The sequence below is a fragment of the Myotis yumanensis genome, unplaced genomic scaffold (genome assembly GCF_028538775.1).
Source record: "Myotis yumanensis isolate MYYU_CA2020_CCGP unplaced genomic scaffold, mMyoYum1.0.hap1 SCAF_24, whole genome shotgun sequence".
In the NCBI taxonomy this organism is placed as follows: Eukaryota; Metazoa; Chordata; class Mammalia; order Chiroptera; family Vespertilionidae; genus Myotis; species Myotis yumanensis.
Genome location: NW_027223775.1, coordinates 11,111,394 through 11,138,840, shown reverse-complemented (window position 1 = coordinate 11,138,840; position 27,447 = coordinate 11,111,394). Strand labels below are relative to the sequence as shown.

Below are 27,447 nucleotides of genomic sequence, written 5' to 3'. Positions count from 1 at the left end.
GTTTTGGGGGGACGGTCGGATGGGGAGGAGCCAGGACTCGGGGTGAACCGAGGCAGGTGCTGGAGGAGACCTTCGTGTGGTCGGGTAAGCCGGTCCTGGCTTTGGGGTCCCCCTACGTGTCCCCCAATGTTGCCTAATTTTTCTGCTTCTGTGGCTGCTGATGGAGGGTCAGGCTCCAGCTCAGAGGTGGGGGGAGCGTCCGGGTCGGGAAGGGCAGTGGTTGGGGGCAGGATGACCCCTCAGAAGAAGGGTCAGTGGGCAGTGGCTCCAGTAGCCCTGGGGGTTTGGGGGTTTGGGGGGGCCCTTTATGGTCTCAGGGAGCCCCAGGAATTAACGGGGCTCACGGGGGAGCTGGGCAAATTCACCAGGAGGACAGGCCTGGCCCCCAAAGGCGGGAGGAATTGGAGGCAGAATCTCTGTGGGGTTGCAACCGGGTCAACGGGAGAAATGAAATCTCACGCAGACACTGGGCTGGGGGCCAGTTTGATTTTTTATTTTATTTTTATTTTTTATATTATATGGCCCTGCCCTGGCCAGTGTGGCTCAGTGGATAGAGGGTCGGCCTGCGGACTAAAGGGTCCCAGGTTCGATTCCCGGTCAAGGGCACAGGCCCGGGTTGCGGGCTCGATCCCCAGTGGGGGGCGTGCAGGAGGCAGCCGGTCCATGATTCTCTCTCATCATCGATGTTTCTCTCTCTCTCTCTCTCCCTTCCTCTCTGAAATCAATAGAAATATTTTTTTAAAAATAAAAATATATTCAAGAATATATATAGATAGACATAGATATAGATATAGATATAGATGATATAGATATAGATATAGATGATATAGATATAGAAATAGATATAGATATAGATGATATAGATATAGATATAGATATAGATATAGATATAGATATAGATATAGATGATATAGATTTAGATATAGGTATAGATATAGATATAGATATAGATATAGATATAGATAGATATAGATAGATATAGATGATATAGATATAGATATGGATATAGATATAGATGATATAGATATAGACATAGATGATATAGATATAGATATAGATATAGATATAGATATAGATATAGATATAGATGATATAGATATAGATATAGATATAGATATAGATATAGATATGGATATAGATATAGATATAGATTATATAGATATAGATATAGATATAGATATAGATGATATAGATATAGATATAGACATAGATGATATAGATATAGATATAGATATAGATATAGATATAGATATAGATGATATAGATATAGATATAGATATAGATTATATAGATATAGATATAGATATAGATATAGATGATATAGATATAGATATAGATATAGATGATATAGATATAGATATAGATATAGATATAGATATAGATATAGATATGGATATAGATATAGATATAGATTATATAGATATAGATATAGATATAGATATAGATGATATAGATATAGATATAGATATAGATGATATAGATATAGATATAGATATAGATATAGATATAGATATAGATATAGATGATATAGATATAGATATAGACATAGATGATATGGATATAGATATAGATATAGATTATATAGATATAGATATAGATATAGATGATATAGATATAGATATAGATATAGATGATATAGATATAGATATAGATATAGATGATATAGATATAGACATAGATATCATATGGCCCTTTAATGACCTTTACTCTTCTCTTGTTGCTAATTCTCACCTGAGGATATTTCTCCTTTGATTTCTAGAGAGAGCGGAGGGAGGGAGAGAGAGAGAGAGAAACGTCAAGGTGAGAGAGACACATCGATGGGCTGCCTCCTGCAGGCGCCCCACCAGGGCCCGGGTCCGGAGAGGAGCCTGCCACCGAGGTCCGTGCCCTTGACCGGGAATCGAACCCGGGACCCTTCATTCTACAGGGCCGACGCTCTATCCACTGAGCCACACCGGCCGAGGGCGCTGACGGCCATGTTATGTCGAAGCCCTTTGAGGACCTGGCAGGGAGGGAGGCCAGACGGGGTTAGAGGGGTCCCTGGGGTTGGGCCTCGGGGTTTTGTTCTGAGTGTTGGCTGAGGGCATCCTTGAAGGTCGAATGTCAAGCTCATACAAGGTCCCCTCAGCATCTCAGATCTGACTCACAGCCTGGATTATTTTTTAAAAAATACATTTTATATTGATTTCAGAGAGAGGAAGGGAGAGGGAGAGAGAGAGAGAAACATCCAGGATGAGAGAGAATCACGGACCGGCCGCCTCCCGCACGCCCCCTACTGGGGACCGAGCCCACAACCCAGGCCTGTGCCCTTGACCGGGATTCGAACCCGGGACCCCCTGGATCATCGGTCCATGCTCAACCCCTGAGCGAAGCTGGCGGAGCTATGGTCCCACTTATTGATGAAATCATGGGTTGCTTCCTATACGTGCCCGGATCTGGGTTCGAATCTTACACACTCCAACCACCTGAGATACCCGGCCAGGGTCTGAGTCGGGTACTTCAAAGGGAATATTTTAGCCCTGGCAGGTGTGGCTCAGTGGGTAGCACGTCGGCCTGAGGACTGAAGGGTCCCGGGTTCGAATCCCGGCCAAGGGCACAGGCCCGGGTTGGGGGCTCGGTCCCCAGTAGGGGGCGTGGAGGAGGCGGCCTGTCCACGATTCTCTCTCTTTGTGGATGTTTCTCTCGCTCCCTTCCTCTCTGAAATCAATAAAAAGATATATATTTTCAAAAAAATAATAGAGGGGAAAAAAATTAAAAAGCGTTTATTTATTCCTTTTTTCTTTCAAGAAAACAATCCCTACATGATAACCAACCGGTCATGTTTAAGGGGAAATGATTGCATGGATTTGGGGGGTTTGGGGGGGATGGGGTGTATGTGGGAGTTTTTTGGGGTTTGTTTTTTTTAAGTCAAGTTTAGAGAAGTTTCGAGCTTGCCTAATCCCGGCCAAAGGGAACTTGGGTTGAAAACCATGGAAAGGGGAACTCCTGGAGGCCAGCAACTTGGGGTTAAGCAATCTTGGGGGTCCCTTGGCTTCCTGGGGGGGCAGAGGGCGCCCACAGTGGGCTCTGAAAAGAAGAGATGATGATGCATCGGGGAGAGGATGCAACGATGGGGGTGGGGGGCGCGGGGTACATCTGCCAAGCCCAAAGGGGGCACCCCCAAACCCCTAGGTCTCTGTGGGAGCCCCCCGCCCCCCCGAGATCAGGGTGGCATGGCTGGGTGGAGCAGGATTGGGGTGCATCCGGGTCCCCGTGGAGCACGGAACGAGTTACCTGGGCGGCGGAGACCTCGCAAGGCCTGTGGTCTGTGGCTTTATAAGTTCCCCCTTTTGGGAGAAAGGGGGGCTCCCTGTGCAGCGGGAGGGGGAGGGGAGGGGAGGTTGGGAGGCTGGGGGGTGGGGCCTCCAGGGGTGCACGGGTCCAGGTGGGCCCACAGGTGAGGGGGCGATGGTGGGTGGTCCCCAGGCAGAGAAAGCAGCAAAAAGCCGCTATGAACAAAGGCTGTACAATCCTACGGAATAAAGAGCTGATATGCAAATGGTCGTAACTCCATCGCGCCCTCGCGCCAGGGACGGGCACCTGAGGCTGCGTCCTGATATTTCTTTCTTTTTTAAAAAAATCTATTTTATTGATTCTTTACGGAGAGGAAGGGAGAGGGAGAGAGAGAGTGAGAAACATTGATGAGAGAGAAACATCGATCGGCTGCCTCCTGCACGCCCCCCACTGGGGATGTGCCCGAAACCCAGGTACTTACCCTTGACCGGGATTCGAACCCGGGACCCTTCAGTCCGCAGGCCGACGCTCTATCCACTGAGCCACACTGGTCAGGGCTATTTCTTTCTTTTTTAAAAATTTGTTTTTATTGATTTCAAAGAGGAAGGGAGAGGGAGAGAGAGAGAAACATCGATGAGGAGAGAGAATCATGGACCGGCTGCCTCCTGCATGCCCCCTACTGGGGATGGAGCCTGCAACCCGGGCCTGTGCCCTTGACCGGAAATCGAACCCGGGACCATTTAGTCCACAGGCCGATGCTCTATCCACTGAGCCACACTGGCTGGGGCAGGTGAGGTGGGGGCCGGCTGGAAGGGGTCAATGGGGGCATATGTAACCCATTCAACAATAAAGAATTATTTAAAAATTAAAATAAAATAGCCCAGTCGGGTGTGGCTCAGCGGATAGAGCATCGGCCTGCGGACTGAAGGGTCCCGGGTTCGATTCCCGGTCAAGGGCACAGGCCCGGGTTGCGGGCTCCATCCCCAGTGGGGGGCGTGCAGGAGGCGGCCGATCCATGATTCTCTCTCATCATGGATGTTTCTCTCTCTCTCTCTCTCTCTCCCTTCCTCTCTCTGAAATCAATAAAAAATATATATTTAAAAAATAAATAAAAACCAGGTGACCGTATCTGTGGCTCCTGGCCCCTGGCTCCACCCCCCCAGGTTGTCACGGGTGAGTCCAAGGGGGTGGGAGGCGGTCAAGGGCGGCGGGCGGGGAAGTGGGAAGTGAAAAGCAGAAGCCATGGGGGTGTCTACGGAGGAGGAGGAGGAGGAGGAGGAGGAGAGGACTTTAGAGAAATGAAACGAGAGCCAGGGAGAGGGTGTGGCTGGGCCGGTCCGCACCCCGGACCCTGGGACAGAGAGAAAGACGGGCCCTGGGACTGGACGTCCAGGGTGAGTAGTTTCCCCTGCGTTTCCGTCCGGCAGCCTGGCCCCCCCCCCCCCCCGGACGCCTGACCGTCTTCCCCCTCCTTCGACCCAGCACGTGCCTGAACGCGGGCACCCATTCTGGTTCTCTCTCTATTTTTCTTATTTCTATTGATTGGTTGATTGATTGATTGATTAACTAGAGGCCTGGTGCACGAATTCGTGCACCTGTGGGGTCCCTCGGGGTGGATTGCGGGAATCGGGCCGGAACAGGCTCCCCGACATCCCCCGAGGGGTCCCGGATGGCGAGAGGGCGCAGGCCAGGCCGAGGGACCCCACGGGTGCACGATCGGGGCCGGGGAGGGACGCGGGAGGTTGGCCAGCTGGGGAGGGACCGCGGGAGGGAGGGCTCCAGGGCGTGTCCGGCCCGTCTCGCTCAGTCCCGATCGGCTGGACCCCAGCAGCAAGCTCACCTACTGGTCAGAGCGTCTGCCCCCTGGTGGTCAGTGCACGTCATAGCGACTGGTCGACTGTCTGCCCCCTGGTGGTCAGCGCACGTCATAGCGACTGGTCAACTGTCTGCCCCCTGGTGGTCAGTGCACGTCAGAGCGACTGGTCGACCGGTCGACTGTCTGCCCCCTGGTGGTCAGTGCACGTCATAGCGACTGGTTGACCAGCGACTGTCTGCCCCCTGGTGGTCAGTGCACGTCACAGCGACTGGTCGATCAATTGACTGTCTGCCCCCTGGTGGTCAGTGCACGTCATAGCGAGCAGTTCAGCAGCCTTAGCATATCATTAGCATATTACGCTGTGATTATGGAAGGATGACCGGACGGCTGGCTTTTATTACATAGGATTATGTGTCAGAGGATATTGTAAAAATTAAGTTATGAAATTTTTATTGAAACATTTCTTACAGCCCTGGCCGGTGTGGCTCAGTGGACAGAGCGTCAGCCTGCGGACCCAAGGGTCCCGGGTTCGATTCCCGGTCAAGGGCATGGACCTGGGTTGCGGGCACATCCCCAGTAGGGGGCGTGCAGGAGGCAGCCGATCGATGTTTCTCTCTCATCGATGTTTCTAACTCTCTATCCCTCTCCCTTCCTCTCTGTAAAAAGTCAATACAATATATATATTTTTTTTTAATTCCTTGCATGCCCTTCTATTGGCTGGGCTGTAAAAATATTCACTGTGGGCCCCGAATTTGACCTGTTTGCTTTAGAAAGAGAGGAAGTCGGAGAGACAGAGAGACACATCGATGTGAGAGAGAAACATCGATCAGCTGCCTCCTGCACGCCCCCCACTGGGGATGTGTCCACAACTGAGGTCCGTGCCCTTGACCGGGAATCGAACCCGGGACCCTTCGGTCCGCAGGCCGGCGCTCTAACCACTGAGCCACACCGGCCAGGGCTCCATGGATGTTCAGAGACGGTGGGTTTGCTCATCGGGTGACTCTGTCTCTATCCATCAGCCTCCTGTCCCTCGGGCGGCCCCCACCCCCCATGGGTCCCCTGCTGAGAGCCGCCCTGGTCCTGACGCTGCTCGAACCCGCGTTTCTACTGACCCAGGCGCCCCGGGGTAAGTGTGCCCACGAGCGCGACCCCTTCCTGCCACTCACATTCATTCATTTTTCATTTTTTTACACATGTAGAGCGTGTCCCAAAATTCACGCAAGAAGTCATTTTGATAGGAAACACAGGTTTATCAGGAAAAATGGTAAATTTTTTATTGATTCGTAAAGCAGACAGTCTAGGGTTTTGTGTGGAGTAGAACATCGGGTCCATGAAGTCCATGGCTTTGCGGGCACATATGCAATCTTTTGTCAAAATTGAACAGCCTTTGAACATGGGATATGTATATAGTGTATATATTCAAAGGGTGTCCCAGAATTCACGCAAGAAGTCATTTTGATAGAAAACATAGATTTATCATTAAAAATTGTAAATTGTTTATTGATTCATAAAGGACACAGTCTAGGGTTTATGTGTGGAACAGCACATCGGGTCCATGGCCTCTCCGGCTTTGCTGGCACAGACGCAAAGCCGTGGTCTTCATGGGTCTTCCTTGTCCCTGCTCCTGGGCCGTCATTGGTCCTTGGTGATGCTGATCGAATGGAAGGGATTGACATCCAAGGGCAACAGGTATTAGAATCTGATCCAATCAACCGAGTCAAATTAGGCTTTTATTTCATTTTTTTGTTGTTGCTGTTAATGCTCATGCAAAATTCAAATCTTGCATAAATTTTGGGACACCCTATATCTATATCTATAGATCTATATATCTATCTACACTAATAAAAGAGAAACATGGTAATTGGCGTACGACTGCTACCCTTCCCATTGGCTAATCAGCGTATCCTTATGCAAATTAACTGCCAGCCAAGATGGCGGCCGGCAGCCATGCACTGAAGCGAGCAGGGAGGCTTGCTGGCTCCAGTGATGGTGAACTCCAACGTTAGCCGCCGGCCTCTGAGCTACAACTCTAAGCAACTATGTTGTAAATATAGAAGCTAAACAAAACCCCAGAAACCAGCTTTCAGCCAGCTGGACTGCAACATTGTATCAAATACAGAAGGTAAACGCCAGAAACCGGCTTTCAGCAGCGAGGCCTCAGAGCTAAAGCCGGCCCAGAATTTTAAAAAAAGAAAGAAAATAAAGGAGCGGTTGGGAGCTTCAGTCACCCGCCAGCCTGAAAACAGCCCTCAGCCCCTCAGCCAGACTGGCCAGGCACCCCAGTGGGGACCCCCACCCTGATCCAGGACACCCTTCAGGGCAAACCAGCCGGCCCCCAGGCCTCTATCCTATATAGTAAAAGGGTAATACGCCTCCCGGCACCGGGATCAGTGGAGCCGCGAGGCCTCCTGGCACCAGATCAGCGTGACAGGGTGCAGCGCCCAAACCCCCTGATCGGCCCTGTCTGTGCGTGACAGGGGGCGGCGCCGCAACCTCCCCATCGACCCTGCTCTGTGCATGACAGGGGGCGGCGCCCCAAATCCCCAATCAGCCCTGCTCTGAGCCCGACCAGGGGCTGCACCTAGGGATTGGGCCTGCCCTCTGCCACCTGGGAGCAGGCCTAAGCCAGCAGGTCGTTATCTCCCGAGGGGTCCCAGACTGCGAGAGGGCACAGGCCAGGCTGGGGGACCCCCCCCCCCGAGTGCACAAATTTTTGTGCACCGGGCCTCTAGTGTATCTATATAACTATATATCTAGATATCATCTATATATCTATATATCTAGATATCATCTATATATCTATATATCTAGATATCATCTATATATCTATATATCTAGATATCATCTATATATCTATATATCTAGATATCATCTATATATCTATATATCTAGATATCATCTATATATCTATATATCTAGATATCATCTATATATCTATATATCTAGATATCATCTATATATCTATATATCTAGATATCATCTATATATCTATATATCTATATATCATCTATATATCTATATATCTATATATCATCTATATATCTATATATCTATATATCATCTATATATCTATATATCTATATCTATATCTATATATATCTATATATCTGTATATCTATATATCTATATATCTATATCTACATATATCTATATATCTGTATATCTATATATCTATATCTATATATATCTATATATCTGTATATCTATATATCTATATCTATATATCTATATATCATCTATATATCTATACATCTATATCTCTATATCTCTCTCCTCTCTCTCTCTCTCTCTCTCTATATATATATACTTGTGAATATAATAAATACATAAAAAATAATAATAAACGGTCGTTTCTGAACCTGGGCTCCCCGTCTTTCAGGCCTTCCGACCCTCGAACCCGTGCCCAGCCTCCACGTCCGGTTCGACCCCTGGAGCATGAACCTGACCTGGGCCTGCGGGGACAACACCACCTCCGTCCAGTGCGGGATGCGGACGCGGAAAAGGGGACCCGTGACCATGAAGGTACGTGGACCTACTACGCGCCGCTGGGATCCCTCAGGCGGACCCCGTTCGCTCAGACTCGGGGAGACCCCAGAGATGAAGGAGAAACGCAGCCCTGGCCGGTGTTGCTCAGTGGTTAGAGCGCAGGCGTGCAGACGGAAGGGTCCCGGGTTCGATTCCCCGGTCGAGGGCACAGGCCCGGGTTGTGGGCGCGATCGCCAGCAGGGGGTGTGCAGGAGGCGGCCGGTCCATGGTTCTCTCTCATCATGGATGTTTCTCTCTCTCTCTCTCTCTCTCTCTACCCGCCTCTGGAATATATATATATATGTATATTTATATGTATATATAAAGCCTAATATGCTAATTAGACCAAATATCCTTGCGGACGACCTTCCGGGGGAAGGAAGGCCTACTCTTACACGAATTTCGTGTACTCGGCCTCTAATATTTTTATATTTATATGGATATTTATATTTACATTTATTTATATTTATGTTTATTTATATTTATATTTTATATTTTATATTTTTATTTTTATTTATTTATATGTATATCTATATATATATTTATATGTATATTTATATGTTTTTATATTTTTAACATATTTTACAAATTTTTATATGTTTTTACATATTTTATATATTTTCATACATTTTATGTATTTTTATATATTTTCATATATTTTTATACATTTTTCTGTATTTTATATATTTTTATATATTTTCATATATTTTATATATTTTTATATATTTTTACATATTTTATATATTTTATATATTTTCATATATTTTATATTTTTTCATATATTTTATATATTTTTATATATTTTCATATATTTTACATATTTTTATATATTTTTACATATTTTATATATTTTATATATTTTCATATATTTTATATTTTTTCATATATTTTATATATTTTTATATATTTTCATATATTTTATATATTTTTATATATTTTTACATATTTTATATATTTTCATATATTTTATATTTTTTCATATATTTTATATATTTTTATATATTTTCATATATTTTATATATTTTTATATATTTTTACATATTTTTATATATTTTTACATATTTTATATATTTTATATATTTTATATATTTTTATATATTTTTATATATATTATATTTTATATATTTTTATATATTTCATATATTATATATTTTCATATATTTTATATATTTTTATATATTTTTACATATTTTATATATTTTATATATTTTCATATATTTCATATGTTTTATATTTTTTCATATATTTTATATATTTTTATATATATTATATTTTATATATTTTTATATATTTCATATATATTATATATTTTCATATATTTTCTATATTTTCTATATTTTCATATATTTTCACATAGTTTTATATATACAATATTTTAAGGGGATTTCTGGTGACATGACCTTGATCTGACCTTCTCCCCTCGCTCGCCATCCATCTGCAGTTCCCCCCGCGAGGTGTCGCGGGGACACCCGCCCCCAGAAGGAACCGGGGAGGGGAGGGGGGTGGTTGGGGGGGAATAAATTTGACGCCGGGAGCCGGACACCGGCCCGGGGTCACGTGGAGACCGAGCCCCGGCGTCAGGGCGGGCGGGCGGACGGACGGACGGACGGACGGTCGCTCTGGTCCTCACGCCCCGGCCGCTCCGATCCTTTCAGCTCCAGGAGCATCAGTGCCACTGCTCGTTCCCGAACGCCGTCCTCCACCAGGGGGCGACCTTCACGGTGACCGCGAGCGTCGGCCGGAGACCCGTCACCGAGAAGCTGGACTTCCCCAACCCAGGTGGGAGGCGGGGCCGGGGCCCGGCCGGTGCGGCTCAGTGGTTAGCGTCCACCTGGGAACCCGGGGGTCCCGGGTTCGATTCCCGGTCAAGGGCACAGGCCCGGGTTATGCCCTCGATCCCCAGTAGGGGGCGTGCGGGAGGCGGCCGATCCATGCGTCTCTTTCATGGGTTTCATTCCTGGTCAAGGGCTCGTACCCGGGTTGCAGGTTCGATCCCCGGCCCTGGACCGGGAGCGTTCAGCGTGTATCTCTCTCATCAATGTTTCTCTCTCTCTCTCTCTCTCTCTCTCTCTCTCTCTCTCTCTCTCCCCGTTCTCTCTCCCTTCCACTCTCTCTAGAAATCAGTGAACAAACACATCGGGAGATAAGGATTAAACACAAATGGTTAGCCCTGGCTGGTGTGGCTCAGTGGATGGTGCATGGGCCCTCGGACTGGAGGGTCCCGGGTTCGATTCCCAGTAAAGGGCACATGCCCGGGTTGCAGGCTCGATCCCCAGTAGGGGGCGTGCAGGAGGCAGCTGGTTCATGGTTCTCTCTCTCAGTTGTGTTCCTATCTCTCTCTCTCCCTTCCTCTTTGAAATCAATAATATATCTATATCTATATCTATATCTATATCTATATCTATATCCATATCTATATCTATATCTATATCATCTATATCTATTCCTATATCTATATCTATATCTATCTATATCTATATCTATCTATATCTATATCTATATCTATATCATCTATATCTATTCCTATATCTATATCTATATCTATCTATATCTATATCTATATCTATATCTATATCATCTGTATCTATTCCTATATATATCTATATCTATCTATATCTATATCTATATCTATATCTATATCTATATCTATATCTATATCTATATCATCTATATCTATTCCTATATCTATATCTATCTATATCTATATCTATATCTATATCTATATCTATATCTATATCTATATCTATATCATCTGTATCTATTCCTATATATATATCTATATCTATCTATATCTATATCTATATCTATATCTATATCTATATCTATATCATCTATATCTATTCCTATATATATAACTATATCTATCTATATCTATATCTATATCTATATCTAATCATCTATATCTATTTCTATATATATATCTATATCTATCTATATCTATATCATCTATATCTATATCTATATCTATATCATCTATATCTATATCTATAACTATATATCTATATCTATATCTATATCATCTATATCTATATCTATATATCTATATATCTATCTCTATCTCTATCTTTATCTATATCTATATCTATTTCTATCTATCTATATCTATCTATCTATATCTATATCTATATCTATCCATATATATACACACAATTATAGATACTGAGTGGCCAGATTATGATGGCCGGGAATCGAACCCGGGACCCTTCAGTCCGCAGGCCGACACTCTATCCACTGAGCCACACCAACCGGGCTGACACGTCCAAAAATACTGAATATTGAAAACTTTCCTAAGCAAATACTCTCAAGGTTTTATTATTATGATTATTATTTGCATAACTAATTCACTTCATTGTACTGATGGGGTGGTCATCATAATCTGGCCACTCAGTGTGTGTGTGTGTGTATATATATATATAATTTATTTTATATATATATTATTTATTTTATATATATATATAAATATATATAAAAATCTATGTATTTTATATATTTTTATACATATATAAAATATAGACATATTTTTAATCCATGGAAAAAAATATCCTCAGGGGAGGCTTAACCACAGCAAACCAAATTTTAAAAAAAAATTTTTTTTTCATAAGAAAATGTGAAAAAGCCCCAGATTTCATTTCCTTTGACTCTATGTTCCCAGAAGTGAAATTGCCAAACCACAGGCCGGTTCCATTTTCAAGATTTTGAGGAACAGCCTTGTTCTCCGTGGTGACGACGCACATTCGCACTTTCATGAACCCTTTTTCACGAAGGTTCCTTTTTCTCCGCATCTGCGCTGAAACACCTCACCTCTTCCTTTTTTTTAAAAAAAAAAAATAATCATTCAGCCGAAACCGGTGTGGCTCAGTGGATAGAGCGTCGGCCTGAGGACTGAAGGGTCCCGGGTTCGAATCCTGTCAAGGGCATGGACCTGGGTTGCGGGCACATCCCCAGTAGGGGGCGTGCAGGAGGCAGCTGATCGGTGTTTCTCTCTCATCGATGTTTCTAACTCTCTGTCTCTCTCCCTTCCTTTCTGTAAAAAATCAATAAAATATATATATTTTTTAAAAAATCGTTCTTTGTCTCTGCCCAGGCGCGCAGGGCACGGCTGCTCAGAACGTCTCCTGCCACATCTACAAGGCGGATTTCATGAACTGCACCTGGGCCCGGGGCCCGGCCGCCCCGGAAAAGGTCCAGTACTTCCTGCACATCCGAGATCTAAAGTAAGTGACAGGCTTCCATTTTCACAGAAACATGGGTTTTTTTTAAAAAATATATATTTTATTGATTTTTTACCGAGAGGAAGGGAGAGGGATAAAGAGATAGAAACATCGATGAGAGAGAAACATCGATCGGCTGCCTCCTGCACGCCCCCCACTGGGGATGTGCCCGCAACCAAGGTACGTGCCCTTGACCGGGAATCGAACCCGGGACCCTTGAGTCCGCAGGCCGACGCTCTAGCCACTGAGCCACACCAGTCAGTGCCAGAAACAGATTTATTCCAATGGAGACACGCTGAATACAAAGGGCTGAAATCCATGAGTCGCCGTGGACATAAAACAATAGAGCATTTTAATAAAAATTAATGTTTTTTCTTGAACATGAACTCAACAGACCCTGAAAAACGGCACCAGTGAGTAAGCGTCACAAGAATAAACCTCTTTTCCTCGTTCCCCGAAAGCAAAATATTTCCCGTTGAGCACAGCAAGCAAGTCAGTCCAAGATGAAGGACATTGGCCAGCCGGGGAGGGACCGCGGGAGGGAGGGCTCCAGGGCGTGTCCGGCCCGTCTCGCTCTGTCCTTAATGGGCACGACATCAGCAGCAAGCTCACCTACCGGTCGGAGCGTCTGCCCCCTGGTGGTCAGTGCACGTCATAGCGACTGGTTGACCATTTGACTGTCTGCCCCCTGGTGGTCAGTGCACGTCATAGTGACTGGTCGATCTGTCAACTGTCTGCCCCCTGGTGGTCAGTGCACGTCATAGCGACTGGTCGATCTGTTGAGTGTCTGCCCCCTGGTGGTCAGTGCACGTCATAGCAACTGGCCGATCTGTTGAGTGTCTGCCCCCTGGTGGTCAGTGCACGTCATAGCGACTGGTCCATCTGTCGACTGTCTGCCCCCTGGTGGTCAGTGCACGTCATAGCAACTGATCGATCTGTTGAGTGTCTGCCCCCTGGTGGTCAGTGCACGTCATAGCGACTATTCGACCAGTCGACTGTCTGCCCCCTGGTGGTCAGTGCACTTCATAGCGACTGGTTGCTCTGTCGACTGTCTGTCCCCTGGTGGTCAGTGCACGTCATAGCGAATTTTTGAACAGCCAGACACTTAGCATATTAGGCTTTTCTATATATAGATGATGTATAACAGGATATTGTAAAAATTAAGTTACAAAATCTTTATGATAACGTGTCTTATCTATACTATTGGCTGGGCCGCAAAAGCATTCGTTGTGGGCCGCCCGAGGCCCGCGGGCTGCAAGTTCGACACGCGTGACGTACAGGAAGCATTGAGCTCACAGAAACAGCCCTGAGAAATGCCAAGGTCCTCACTGTTGCCCCAAAACCCCTCGGCCTCTTGCAGGTCACGGAGCTCGAGAGAGTGTCCCTATTACCTGAGAGACGCAAGGACCACCCACGTGGGATGCCACCTCCCAGGGGCCTCGGCGTTCGGTTCTGCGATTTACATCCTCGTCAACGGCACCAGTCCCAGCGCCGCCATCCAGTTCTTCGACGATACGTTGATATTAAAGACAATAGGTAAGGCCCTGGCCGGTGTGGCTCAGTGGATAGAGCGTCGGCCTGCAGACTGAGGGTCCTGGGTTCGATTCGCGGTCAAGGGCACATGCCCGGGTTGCGGGCTCGGTCCCCAGTCGGGGGAATGCAGGAGGCGGCCGGTGCGTGATTCTATCTCCTCATGGATGTTTCTATCTCTCTCTCCCTTCCTCTCTTTGAAATCAATTCTATATAATAAAAGGCTAATATGTAAATTCTCCCCTTGACCGGGAGTTCAACCGGGAGTTCAACCAGGGGGTGGGGCGGCCAGCCATCCTCCCGCATCCCCTCCCACCTGCCAGCTCATCCCCATCGGCCCCAGCTAGAGCAGGCCAGACTCACCCCCATTCCGTGCACAAATTTGTGCACCGGGCCTCTAGTGAAAATATATTTTAAAAAAATAAATAAAATATCCATTCACAAAACACTTTTGCAGCCAATGAATTTGTAAAATGAAAGACATTAGTTAAGAACCAGGATGTGTTTTGAACCACTGCTTGTATATACACTAGAGGCCCAGTGCACGAAATTCGTGCACCGGTACGGTTCCTAGCGGCTGCCGGCTGCTGGCTGGGGACGCCCTCCCTCCCCCCGGCTGGCCCTGCCCCCTGGTCGAACTCCCGGGTGACCTCCCAGTTGAGGGGACAATTTGCAAAAACTATGCTTTTATTATAGAGGAAATCAAAGCCCAATTTGCTTTGAAATCTGCAGAAGGTTCCTGGGGGGCTTAGAACGATGAAAATGTACCTTCTCGTCATCCAGGAGACCAGGCGTCTGAGATCCAGGGGTCCCAGGGCCCTGCTCCCTCCTGTCGATCCTGGAGACCGGGTGTCCCAGGGCCACGCTCCCTCCTGTGGATCCTGGAGACCGGGTGTCCCAGGGCCACGCTCCCTCCTGTCGATCCTGGAGACCGGGTGTCCCAGGGCCCTGCTCCCTCCTGTCGATCCTGGAGACCGGGTGTCCCAGGGCCACGCTCCCTCCTGTCGATCCTGGAGACCGGGTGTCCCAGGGCCACGCTCCCTCCTGCCGATCCTGGAGACCGGGTGTCCCAGGGCCCTGCTCCCTCCTGTCGATCCTGGAGACCGGGTGTCCCAGGGCCCTGCTCCCTCCTGTCGATCCTGGAGACCGGGTGTCCCAGGGCCCTGCTCCCTCCTGTGGATCCTGGAGACCGGGTGTCCCAGGGCCCTGCTCCCTCCTGTCGATCCTGGAGACCGGGTGTCCCAGGGCCATGCTCCCTCCTGTCCATCCTGGAGACCGGGTGTCCCAGGGCCAGGCTCCCTCCTGTCGATCCTGGAGACCGGGTGTCCCCGGGCCAGGCTCCCTCCTGTCCATCCTGGAGACCGAGTGTCCCAGGGCCACGCTCCCTCCTGTCGATCCTGGAGACCGGGTGTCCCCGGGCCCTGCTCCCTCCTGTGGATCCCGGAGACCGGGTGTCCCAGGGCCAGGCCCCCTCCTGTCGATCCTGGAGACCGGGTGTCCCAGGGCCCTGCTCCCTCTGGAGGTGCTAGGAAGGGTCCCCCCTGCCGCCCCTAGTTCCTGGGGCTCCAAATGTCCCTGGATGGTCCTCCAGGCTCCCACCTTCTGGGTCTGACCTCCTGGGTCTCACAGGAGACACCCCAGCTCACAGGGAACACCCCAATCTCTCCTCCCAGAAATCTACGACCCCCCCGGCAACATCTCCGTCCACTGCAACGATTCCCAGTGCCTCGTCCAGTGGGACACGCCCAGAATCCGCCTGTTCCTGTCCAACTTGGAGATGGGGTACCAGCTGGACATCCACAGACAGGTGGGCGAGGGCCAATGCACGCTGGGCCGCATATGACCGACTGCTGCAGGGCCCTGGACCCCAGAGAGCTGGAGGGCACCCCCAGGGCACCAAAGGAGGGGCAGGGTCCCAGGAAGGGGAGGGGGACACAGCTGGGATGCAGGGAGGGTGGGGCGGAGGTGGGGAGAGGTGGTCCTCGGGTGAGGAGCACCCCAACAGCACCTCCAACGAGAGAGACACAGCCCCAAGCGTCCATGAAAGTCCTGAGGGTGATGGTGGAGAGGCAGATGCAGAAACAGGAACATGATGACCAATAGTTACATTTCTTTATGGCGCCGGTGTAGACGAGGGAAGACCAATAGTTATAGGTCCACCTGGGCCCAGTGTAGACAAGAAAAAACCAATAGTTATATGTCCACCTAGCCCCAATATAGAGGAAAGACCAATAGTTATACGTCCACCTGGGCCCAGTGTAGACAAGGAAAGACCAATAGTTATACGTCCACCTGGACCCAGTGTAGACGAGGAAAGACCAATAGTTATACGTCCACCTGGGCCCAGTGTAGATGAGGAAAGACCAATAGTTATAAGTCCACCTGAGCCCAGTGTAGACGAGGAAAGACCAATAGTTATACGTCCACCTGGGCCCAGTGTAGACGAGGAAAGACCAAAAGTTATACGTCCACCTGGACCCAGTGTAGACGAGGGAAGACCAATAGTTATACATCCACCTGGGCCCAGTGTAGACAAGAAAAAACCAATAGTTATATGTCCACCTAGCCCCAATATAGAGGAAAGACCAATAGTTATACGTCCACCTGGGCCCAGTGTAGACAAGGAAAGACCAATAGTTATATGTCCACCTGGGGCCAGTGTAGACAAGGAAAGACCAATAGTTATATGTCCACCTGGGCCCAGTGTAGACAAGGAAAGACCAATAGTTATATGTCCACCTGGGCCCAGTGTAGACGAGGAAAGACCAATAGTTATATGTCCACCTGGGCCCAGTGTAGACGAGGAAAGACCAAAAGTTATACGTCCACCTGGACCCAGTGTAGACGAGGGAAGACCAATAGTTATACGTCCACCTGGGCCCAGTGTAGACAAGAAAAAACCAATAGTTATATGTCCACCTAGCCCCAATATAGAGGAAAGACCAATAGTTATACGTCCACCTGGGCCCAGTGTAGACAAGGAAAGACCAATAGTTATATGTCCACCTGGGGCCAGTGTAGACAAGGAAAGACCAATAGTTATACGTCCACCTGGGCCCAGTGTAGACGAGGAAAGACCAATAGTTATACGTCCACCTGGGCCCAGTGTAGACGAGGAGAGACCAATAGGTATACGTCCACCTGGGCCCAGTGTAGACGAGGAGAGACCAATAGGTATACGTCCACCTGGACACAGTGTAGACAAGGAAAGACCAATAGTTATATGTCCACCTGGGCCCAGTGTAGACGAGGAAAGACCAATAGTTATACGTCCACCTGGACCCAGTGTAGACGAGGAAAGACCAATAGTTATACGTCCACCTGGACACAGTGTAGACGAGGAAAGACCAATAGTTATATGTCCACCTGGGCCCAGTGTAGACGAGGAAAGACCAAAAGTTATACGTCCACCTGGACCCAGTGTAGACGAGGGAAGACCAATAGTTATACGTCCACCTGGGCCCAGTGTAGACAAGAAAAAACCAATAGTTATATGTCCACCTAGCCCCAATATAGAGGAAAGACCAATAGTTATACGTCCACCTGGGCCCAGTGTAGACAAGGAAAGACCAATAGTTATATGTCCACCTGGGGCCAGTGTAGACAAGGAAAGACCAATAGTTATACGTCCACCTGGGCCCAGTGTAGACGAGGAAAGACCAATAGTTATACGTCCACCTGGGCCCAGTGTAGACGAGGAGAGACCAATAGGTATACGTCCACCTGGGCCCAGTGTAGACGAGGAGAGACCAATAGGTATACGTCCACCTGGACACAGTGTAGACAAGGAAAGACCAATAGTTATATGTCCACCTGGGCCCAGTGTAGACGAGGAAAGACCAATAGTTATACGTCCACCTGGACACAGTGTAGACGAGGAAAGACCAATAGTTATACGTCCACCTGGACACAGTGTAGACGAGGAAAGACCAATAGTTATATGTCCACCTGGGCCCAGTGTAGACGAGGAAAGACCAATAGTTATATGTCCACCTGGGCCCAGTGTAGACGAGGAAAGACCAATAGTTATACGTCCACCTGGACACAGTGTAGACGAGGAAAGACCAATAGTTATACGTCCACCTGGGCCCAGTGTAGACGAGGAAAGACCAATAGTTATACGTCCACCTGGACCCAGTGTAGATGAGGAAAGACCAATAGTTATACGTCCACCTGGACACAGTGTAGACGAGGAAAGACCAATAGTTATACGTCCACCTGGACCCAGTGTAGACGAGGAAAGACCAATAGTTATATGTTCACCTGGGCCCAGTGTAGACGAGGAAAGACCAATAGTTATACGTCCACCTGGGCCCAGTGTAGACGAGGAAAGACCAATAGTTATACGTCCCCCTGGGCCCAATGTAGATGAGGAAAGACCAATAGTTATACGTCCACCTGGACCCAGTGTAGACGAGGAAAGACCAATAGTTATACGTCCACCTGGACCCAGTGTAGACGATGGAAGACCAATAGTTATAGGTCCACCTGGACACAGTGTAGACGAGGAAAGACCAATAGTTATATGTCCACCTTGGCCCAGTTTAGATGAGGAAAGACCAATAGTTATACGCCCACCTGGGCCCAGTGTAGACGAGGAAAGACCAATAGTTATACGTCCACCTGGACCCAGTGTAGACGATGGGAAGGTCTGGGCTCCATGTCCACCTGGATTTAACGAGGATCCATGTCCACCTCTTTGGGATCCGTACGAATAAAGGATTGGTTCATTGGGCCCCCGTCCATCCCTCTGCCTGTGTCACCTCCAGGGTCGCAGAGCTCACAAGGTCACTGGCCCCCCCATAGCTGGTTTTCTCCCTCAAAGGGCAGAACGGACAACACTTTCGAAAAATAAAAAAATGTTTCCATGGAGAAAAGTCAACCTATTCTGTTTTGTTTGTTTGTGGCTTTTTGTTTGTGTGTTTGTTTCTCCAGAACAGTATGCAGCCCAGCGACCATCAACTGGTGAGTGAAGACTCTGAGCCCAAATTCCGCCCCTTCTTGGAGCTTCATCTCGTCCCCATCTTGTCAGAAATGTAGGGGCGCTTCCCGTCCTTGCTCCTGGGGGCCTGGGCGGGGTGTCCTCTGGGCTCATGTTGAGATGAGTTATTACAACCCTTCTGATCTTTTAAAAAATCTATATTTACTACAGGCCCGGTGCACGAATTCGTGCACCAGTGGGGTCCCTCGGCCTGGCCTGCGGGATCGGGCCGGAACCGGCTCTCCGACATCCCCCGAGGGGTCCCAGATGGCGAGAGGGCGCAGGCCAGGCCGAGGGACCCCACTGGTGCACGATCAGGGCTGGGGAGGGACGCGGGGGGTTGGCCGGCCAGGGAGGGACCACGGGAGGGAGGGCTCCCGGGCGTGTCCGGCCCGTCTCGCTCACTCCTGATTGGCCAGACTCCAGCAGCAAACTAACTTACTGATCAGGGTGTCTGCCCCCTGGTGGTCAGTGCATGTCATAGCGACTGGTCGACCAGTCGACTGTCTGCCCCCTGGTGGTCAGTGCACGTCATAGCGACTGGTCGACCCGTCGACTGTCTGCCCCCTGGTGGTCAGTGCACGACATAGCGACTGGTCGACCGGTCGACTGTCTACCCCCTGGTGGTCAGTGCACGTCATAGCGACTGGTCGATCAATCGACTGTCTGCCCCCTGGTGGTCAGTGCACGTCATAGCGAGCGGTTGAGCTGCTTTAGCATATCATTAGCATATAACGCTTTGATTGGTTGAATGGCCAACTGGTCGACCAGACACTTAGCATGTTAGGCTTTTAATCTATAGGATAATAGTCTTTTTTTATCTTTCATTTCTTTATTGGTTAAGGTATTACAAATGTGTCCTCATCCCCCCATTAAACCCCCAACCCTCCCCCCTCCCACTCATGCCCTCCCCCCCCTGTTGTCCATGTCCATTGGTTTGGCTTATCTGCACGCATACAAGTCCTTTGATTGATCTCTTCCCTGTACCCCCACCCTCCCCTACTTTGCCTCTGGGAGTTGACAGTCTGATCGATGTTTCTCCGTTTCTGGATCTGTCCCTGTTCATCAGTCTATGTTGTTCTCTATATTCCACAAATGAGTGAGATCATGTGGTCTTTTAGGGTAATAATTATAATAATAATGGCCGAAACCGGTGTTGCTCAATGGATAGAGCGTCGGTCGGCCTGCGGACTGAAGGGTCCCGGGTTCGATTCCGGTCAAGGGTATGTACCTGGGTTGGGGGCACATCCCCACTGGGGGGCGTGCAGGAGGCAGCTGATCGATGTTTCTCTCTCATCGATGTTTCTGACTCTCTGTCCCTCTCCCTTCCTCTCTGTAAAAAATCAATAAAATATATTAAAAGAATATTTATTTAAAAAAAAATAATAATAGTAATAATGAAAATAAAACACATCCCTGCCCTGATCGGTTTGGCTCAGTGGATAAGGTGTTGGCCTGTGGACTGGGGGGTCCCGGGTTCGATTCCCGGTCAAGGGCATGTACCTTGGTTGTGGGCGCGTCCCCAGTGGGGAGTGTGCAGGAGGCAGCTGATCGATGCTTCTCTCTCATCGATGTTTCTAACTCCCTATCCCTCTCCCTTCCTCTCTGTAAAAAATCAATAAAATATATTTTAAAATAAAATAAAATAAAACACATCCCCACCTTTTTTATTTTATTACTCAGCTATCTCTCTCTCTTCTCCCCAAAGGTGGAGGTGTCCGGTGGCCGGGGAAACCAATACACGTTTCTAAAACCTCAGCCCAGAGCCAAGCACGCCGTGCGAATGCGGGCGGCCGACTCCCGGATCCTGGAGTGGGGCCCCTGGAGCCAGCCCGTGGAGTTTGGTATGTATCCTCCCAATAATCTCCCCGAAATGGTGGGTGCCGGACCCCTAATCGATCTGAGTCATTCCAGCAGCGAGGACCCCTGTATTTTGCCTCCCTGAAACTTTATCGAGGCTCATGAGCCCGGCCGGTGTGGCTCAGTAGTTGAGCTTCCACCTATGAACCAGGGGGTCCCGGGTTCGAATCCCCGTCAAGGGCACAGGCCCAGGTTGCGGGCTCGATCCCCAGGTGGGGGGCGTGCAGGAGGCAGCCGGTCCATGATTCTCTCTCTCTCATCATGAATATTTCTCTCTCTCTCTCCCTCCCTCTCTGAAATCCATAAAAATATATTTTTAAGAACATAAAAGGCCCCCAAACCCAACCGCTCCCATCCCCACAGGAAGAGAAGGACAAGCAGACTTCCTGGCCAGGAAATAAACCCCCCCCGATCCCGTCAGACAATCAGCCTGGGTCCCCGGTGAACTGTTAAATGGGGTCTGTTTGAAGCTGTCGTAGGAATTAAATTAGCAACTTCCTGCTCGTGGCTTCCTGCCTGAGACTTTTATGACTTGGCCAGAATTCAGGGGCTCCGACGTCTATTATTTTTTTAATAGAACCTTTGATTTTTTTAATATATTTTTTTTATTGATTTCAGAGAGGAAGGGGGAGGGAGGGAGAGAGAGAAACATCCATGACGAGAGAGAATCATGGACCGGCCGCTTCCTGCACGCCCCCCGACTGGGGATCGAGCCCACAACCCGGGCACGTGCCCTGTCCGGGACTCGAACCCGGGACCCCCTGGTTCATGAGTCGATGCTCAACCACTGAGCCACGCCGGCCGGGCTCTGAGTCTGTTTTTAAGTTGTGTTATCGGTCTTTGGGCTGTGATTTTCTCAGGGGGATTTGCAGGTTCTGGATACTCATACACACACACACACACACACACACAGGGCCACGGGGAGGGGGCTTAAGCCAGCAGCCGGACACCCTTGGTGCTACACTCGCCAGCCGGGAGCCTGGCTTCTCGCTGAGGGGCGCCCCCCTGTGGGAGGGCAGTGACCACCAGGGGGCAGCTCTCCGACATCCCCTGGGGGGTCCCGGATGGCGAGAGGGCGCAGGCCAGGCCGGGGGACCCCACCGGTGCACGATCGGGGCCGGGGAGGGACGCGGGAGGTTGGCCAGCCGGGGAGGGACCGCGGGAGGGAGGGCTCCAGGGCGTGTCCGGCCCGTCTCGCTCAGTCCTGATCGGCCGGACCCCAGCAGCAAGCTCACCTACTGGTCAGAGCGTCTGCCCCCTGGTGGTCAGTGCACGTCATAGCGAGAGACTGAGCAGCCTTAGCATATCATTAGCATATTACTCCTTGATTGGTTGAACGGACAACCAGACACTTAGCATATTTAGGCTTTTATTCTATAGGATTTTTAAAAATATTTTTATTGATTTCAGAGAGGAAGAGAGAAGGAGAGAAATATAGAAACACCCGTGATGAGAGAGAATCATGGATCGGCTGCCTCCCGCACGCCCCCTGCTGGGGATGGAGCCCACAACCCGGGCGTGTGCCCTTGACCGGGAATCGAACCCGGGACCTCCTGGTTCCTAGGTTGACACTCAACCACTGAGCCACCCTTGCCAGGGCAGGACTGGGTTCTTCCCTTTAGAGCAGCGGTTCTCAACCTTCCTAACACCGCGACCCTTGAATACAGCTCCTCATGCTGTGGGGACCCCCAACCATAACATTATATTCGTTGCTGCTTCATCACTATATCTATATCATCTATATCTATATCTATATCTATGTCTATATCTGTATCTATATCTATATCATCTATATCTATATCTATATCTATATCTATATCTATATCTGTATCTATATCTATATCATCATCTATATCTATATCTACATCTATATCTACATCTATATCTATATCTCTATCTCTATCTCTATCTATATCTATATCTATATCCATATCCATATCATCTATATCTATATCTATATCTATATCTATATCTATATCTATATCTATATTATCTATATCTATATCTATATCTATATCTATATCTATATCTATATTATCTATATCTATATCTATATCTATATCTATCTATATCTGTGGTTCTCAACCTCCCTAAGGCCGCGACCCTTGAATACAGCTCCTCATGCTGTGGGGACCCCCAACCATAACATTATTCTCGTGGCTGCGTCATCGCTGTCATGTGGCTGCTGTGATGAATCGTCATGGAAACATCTGATCTGCAGGACGGATTTCCATGGTGACACACTGAACACCATGAAAGCACAGGGATCAATCACAAAAACAATATGTGATCATAGATGTGTTTTCCGACGGTCTCAGGCGACCCCCGTGAAAGGGCCGTCCGACCCCCAGAGGGGCCGCGACCCCCAGGTTGAGAACCGCTGCCTTCGAGACTATCACCCTCCACGTCTGGGTATTTCTTCTCGGCCGTGAACTCGCCAGGGGAGGGGGGGGGGGTCGTGTATTGGACGTTCACCCCACGGGGGTATCTGATCCGCCCCCCCCTCTCTCTCTGTCCCCCCAGGCTCCGAAGAATGGTTGTCCACCGCGGTGTTTGTCTCCTTGGTCATGCTGGCCACCGTCGCCTGCGCCTTGGTCTTCCTCTACCTTTTCTATAGGTAAACCCCAGCCCGGGCCGGTGTGGCCCAGTGGTTAGAGCGCCGGTGGTCGCGGGTTCGATTCCCAGCCGGGGACACGTACCTGACGTGACAGAGAGAGAGAGAGGGAGGTAGAGAGGGAGGGAGAGAGACAGGTTGATTGGTCGCCTCCCCGCATGGGCTCCAACCGGGGCCGGGGATCAATCCTGAAACCCAGACACGTGCCCTTGGCCCGGAATGAAACCCGTGTCCCTTTCGGCGGGCGGGCGGGCCGACGCTCTAACCACTGAGCCCACCCGCGAATTGGCTGCTTAAATATGAACAGATCAGATGTGACCCATATCTATATATATAACATGCGAAGCGACCAACCGTCCGACCGGCCGTTCGACCGGCCGTCCGACCGGCCGTCCGACCGTCCGTCCGCGCGCTGGCAATTTGAAAGTAAACGTTAACGCGTGCAGGCGCGATACGGGTAAAGCGCTCGCTGGCGCCGATCGCACGCGACGCCGGGATGTATCTGAGGACCAACCATTGGCACTTGGCTGTGGTTGCATCATGTTGTTGTTGTTTACTGATTAATCGACGTATCGATCATTGGTTTCGTCCGTGTTGTTTTTATATCATGTTTTTTGTGGTTTTTGTGCCATGTCTTTGCTCTTTTTACATCATGTTGTTGTTTATTTATTAATCAATTAATATATTACTAGAGGCCCGGTGCACGAAATTTGTGCAATGGGGGGGTTGTCCCTCAGTCCAGCCTGCATTCTCTCCAATCTGGGACCCCTCGAGAGATGTCCAACTGCCCTTTTAGGCCCATTCCAGTGGGCAATCAGGCAGGCAGGGGAGCAGTTAGGGGTGATCAGGCCGGCAGGGGAGAGCAGTTAGGGGCGATCAGGCCGGCAGGGAGGGCAGTTAGGGGCGATCAGGCAGGCAGTCAGGTGAGCGGTTAGAAGCCAGCAGTTCCGGATTGCGAGAGGGATGTCCGGCTGCCGGTTTAGGCCCCAATCCCGCTGTAGGATCAGGCCTAAACCGGCAGCCGGACATCCCCCAAGGGGTCCCAGATTGGAGAGGGTGCAGGCTGGGCTGAGGAACACACACACACACACACACACACACACTATATACGAATTTTGTGCACCGGGCCTCTAGTCCCTTGGTCGGCCAACTGCGGCTCGCGAGCCACATGCGGCTCTTTGGCCCCTGGCGTGTGGCTCTTCCTAAGCCTTAGGAGTCCCCTCATTAAGTGAATAACAATGTACCTGCCTATAAAGTTTAAGTTTAAAAAATTTGGCTCTCCAAAGAAATTTCAATCATTGTCCTGTTGATATTTGGCTCTGTTGACTAATGAGTTTGCCGACCGCTGGGCTAGTCTATATATATTTAAAAGTTAGTAAACTCAAGTCTGGCTAACAGTGCGCCCAGATGTTATTAATTCAATAATAATAAATAATTAACACAAAAAAAGAGAATAAAAAAAAGAAACAAACAAACAAAACAAAGAATAATAAATAATTCACAGAACAGAGACTGGGCCTCATGTGCAGAAGTTTGGGGGGAAGGAGGGACATAGGCGTTATGAGCCCCCAGCCTTTATCACCAAAGACCCTGGACTCCCCACGCCCATCCCTGCCACCGAGGGTCAGAGAGAAGGTTCTAGAAAGACCCCCATGGTCCCCACTCTGGGTTCCTCCGGTGCCTCCTACTTTCGGTTTTTGTGGAACCTTGTGTGATGTTTCAATGACATTGTTCTGGCTGCAAAAATGCTGATTGAGGGGGAGGGGAAAGGGATATAGTTGCTCCTCTCTGATTGGACAGGGAAGGCCTGAGTCGCCATCTGATTGGACAGGGAAAACGCCAGTCACCGTCTGATTGACAGGGAAAGTCTCCTTGGACATCGAGGGGGAACTCCACCACCTGGGTTCATTCTTCACACTTTTTTTTTTTTTTTTGGTCTCACTAGGTTTGTTGGGGTGCCTATTCCTCGAGTGAAAGATAAAGTGAACAATGACTATCTCACCGATGATGAGGTTCGTCGGGGGAAGGGGGTGATCCAGGGTGGAAAGTGGGGGTGTCCAGGGACCCCGCGAATGTCCCCGCCATCTCCTGCTTGGGTGACCCCTTGAAGGGGGCTACAGGGATGTGGCCAAAATGCTGTGTCCAGCTCCCTGGCCTTGCCTTGGGGGTCAGGGGTCGGGTCTTGAGAGACTGAGAGACACACAGACAGTAGGGAGTCGGACCTGACCCCCCTGGAGGAGGTGCCAGAAGGGGGTGAAGCCTGACAAAAAAAACGGGGAGACCCCACCCCATATAGGGACCTCCTCAGGGGCCACTCTCCCTGCGGCAGGGACCACGTCTCTCCGCCATCCTCATAGCAACCAGCTCCCGGCTCACTCACCCCATCAATGACATGGACATCTCTCCCCACACCCTGGTCCCCCCCGCTTCCTCAATCCCTGGTTTCCGGGGCTCCCCAGTATCCTGTTTGCCTCATGGGGAACCAGGCTGAGCCACTTCCCCCATTTTCCTGTCCAAGCTCCAACCTGCCCCAGGACCTTTGCACGTCCCACATCCTACACAAACCTTCCAGGAGGGCGGCCTGGTTCGTCCCTCGGTGACAAGCAGACCCACATCTGTTTGGCGTTTCTATCTACAATCCTCACCCCACCAGCAAACGGGGGATCCTGCAGACCTGACACCCTCATTGGTTTTTTTTTTCTTTTTTTCTTTTTTTTCTCCTCCCAGATCATCTGGGAGAAGTTCACCCCAGACGCCGCCAGGAAAGGGGACATCGAAGAGGTCTTTTCCGTGGAAGAGGTTGAAGAATCCACCGCGAGGGTGTGAATTCCAGAGGACCTCCAGCGCCCGTGTCTTTTGGGAACGTGTGCAGAATTTTTGTTTGTTTGGGGGATTTTTTTTTCTTTTTTTTGGTATTGTTTTCGGATTGTTTCTTTTTTGTTCGTCATGGCCCGAAGATATATTTTTCTCCACGGATTTTTATTTTTTTAATTTAAACATATTTTTTTATTGATTTTTTTTTGTTTTTTTTTTTTTAGACAGAGAGGAAGGGAGTAAGAGAGAAACGTTGATGAGAGGGGGAATTTGTATGCATGTTAATGCGTATTCCCTGGGTATATAGACAATAGTGTGGTGGAGGCCTGACAGGGGTGGGGTGGTTGGAGGAGGGGCATTTGGGGTAAGAAGGTCTGTAATACCTTTCGACAACAAAGATAAACTTTTTTATTTTTTATTATTATTTTTAATTTTTTTTCTTTGTTGATGAAGGTATTACATGTGTGTCCTTATCAGCCCATTGGGGCCCCACCCCCCCACCCCGTAATCATGCCCTCACCCCCCTGTTGTCCGTGTCCATCCGTTGGGCCTCGGTGCATGTATACGAGTTCGTTGGCTGATCTCTCCCCCTCCCCCCCACCCTCCCCCGCCTTCCCTCTGAGGTTTGATGGTCGGATCGATGCCTCTTCTGTCTCCCGATCTGTTTTTTGTTCATCGGCGTATGTTGTTCATTAGATTCCGCAAAGAAGTGAGATCCTGTGATATTTATCTTTCTCCGACCGGCGTATTTTGCATCGACCGGAAAATCATGAAATGTTTTTAAAATCGTTAAGAGCTCATTAAAATTTTATTATTTTATTTA

At 48.8% G+C, this 27,447-nt stretch overlaps 1 protein-coding gene across 3 annotated transcripts; it reads left to right on the top strand.

Moving 5' to 3' along the window:
• Positions 1-27,447, top strand: CSF2RA (colony stimulating factor 2 receptor subunit alpha). Of its 3 annotated transcripts, none has more exons than XM_070402685.1 (12): positions 1-84; positions 6,109-6,215; positions 8,469-8,611; positions 10,270-10,393; positions 12,699-12,828; positions 14,186-14,361; positions 16,029-16,162; positions 19,291-19,320; positions 21,045-21,180; positions 23,720-23,813; positions 25,756-25,822; positions 26,538-27,447. In XM_070402685.1, the coding sequence occupies exons 2-12, from the start codon at positions 6,140-6,142 to the stop codon at positions 26,634-26,636; spliced, it is 1,209 nt and encodes a 402-aa protein (XP_070258786.1). In that variant the 5' UTR covers positions 1-84; positions 6,109-6,139; the 3' UTR covers positions 26,637-27,447. The 3 variants fall into 3 exon arrangements, with proteins under 3 accessions (XP_070258786.1, XP_070258788.1, XP_070258787.1); XM_070402686.1 differs by lacking the exon at positions 1-84 and adding an exon at positions 4,606-4,667; XM_070402687.1 differs by lacking the exon at positions 23,720-23,813 and having other exon boundaries at positions 26,538-26,624.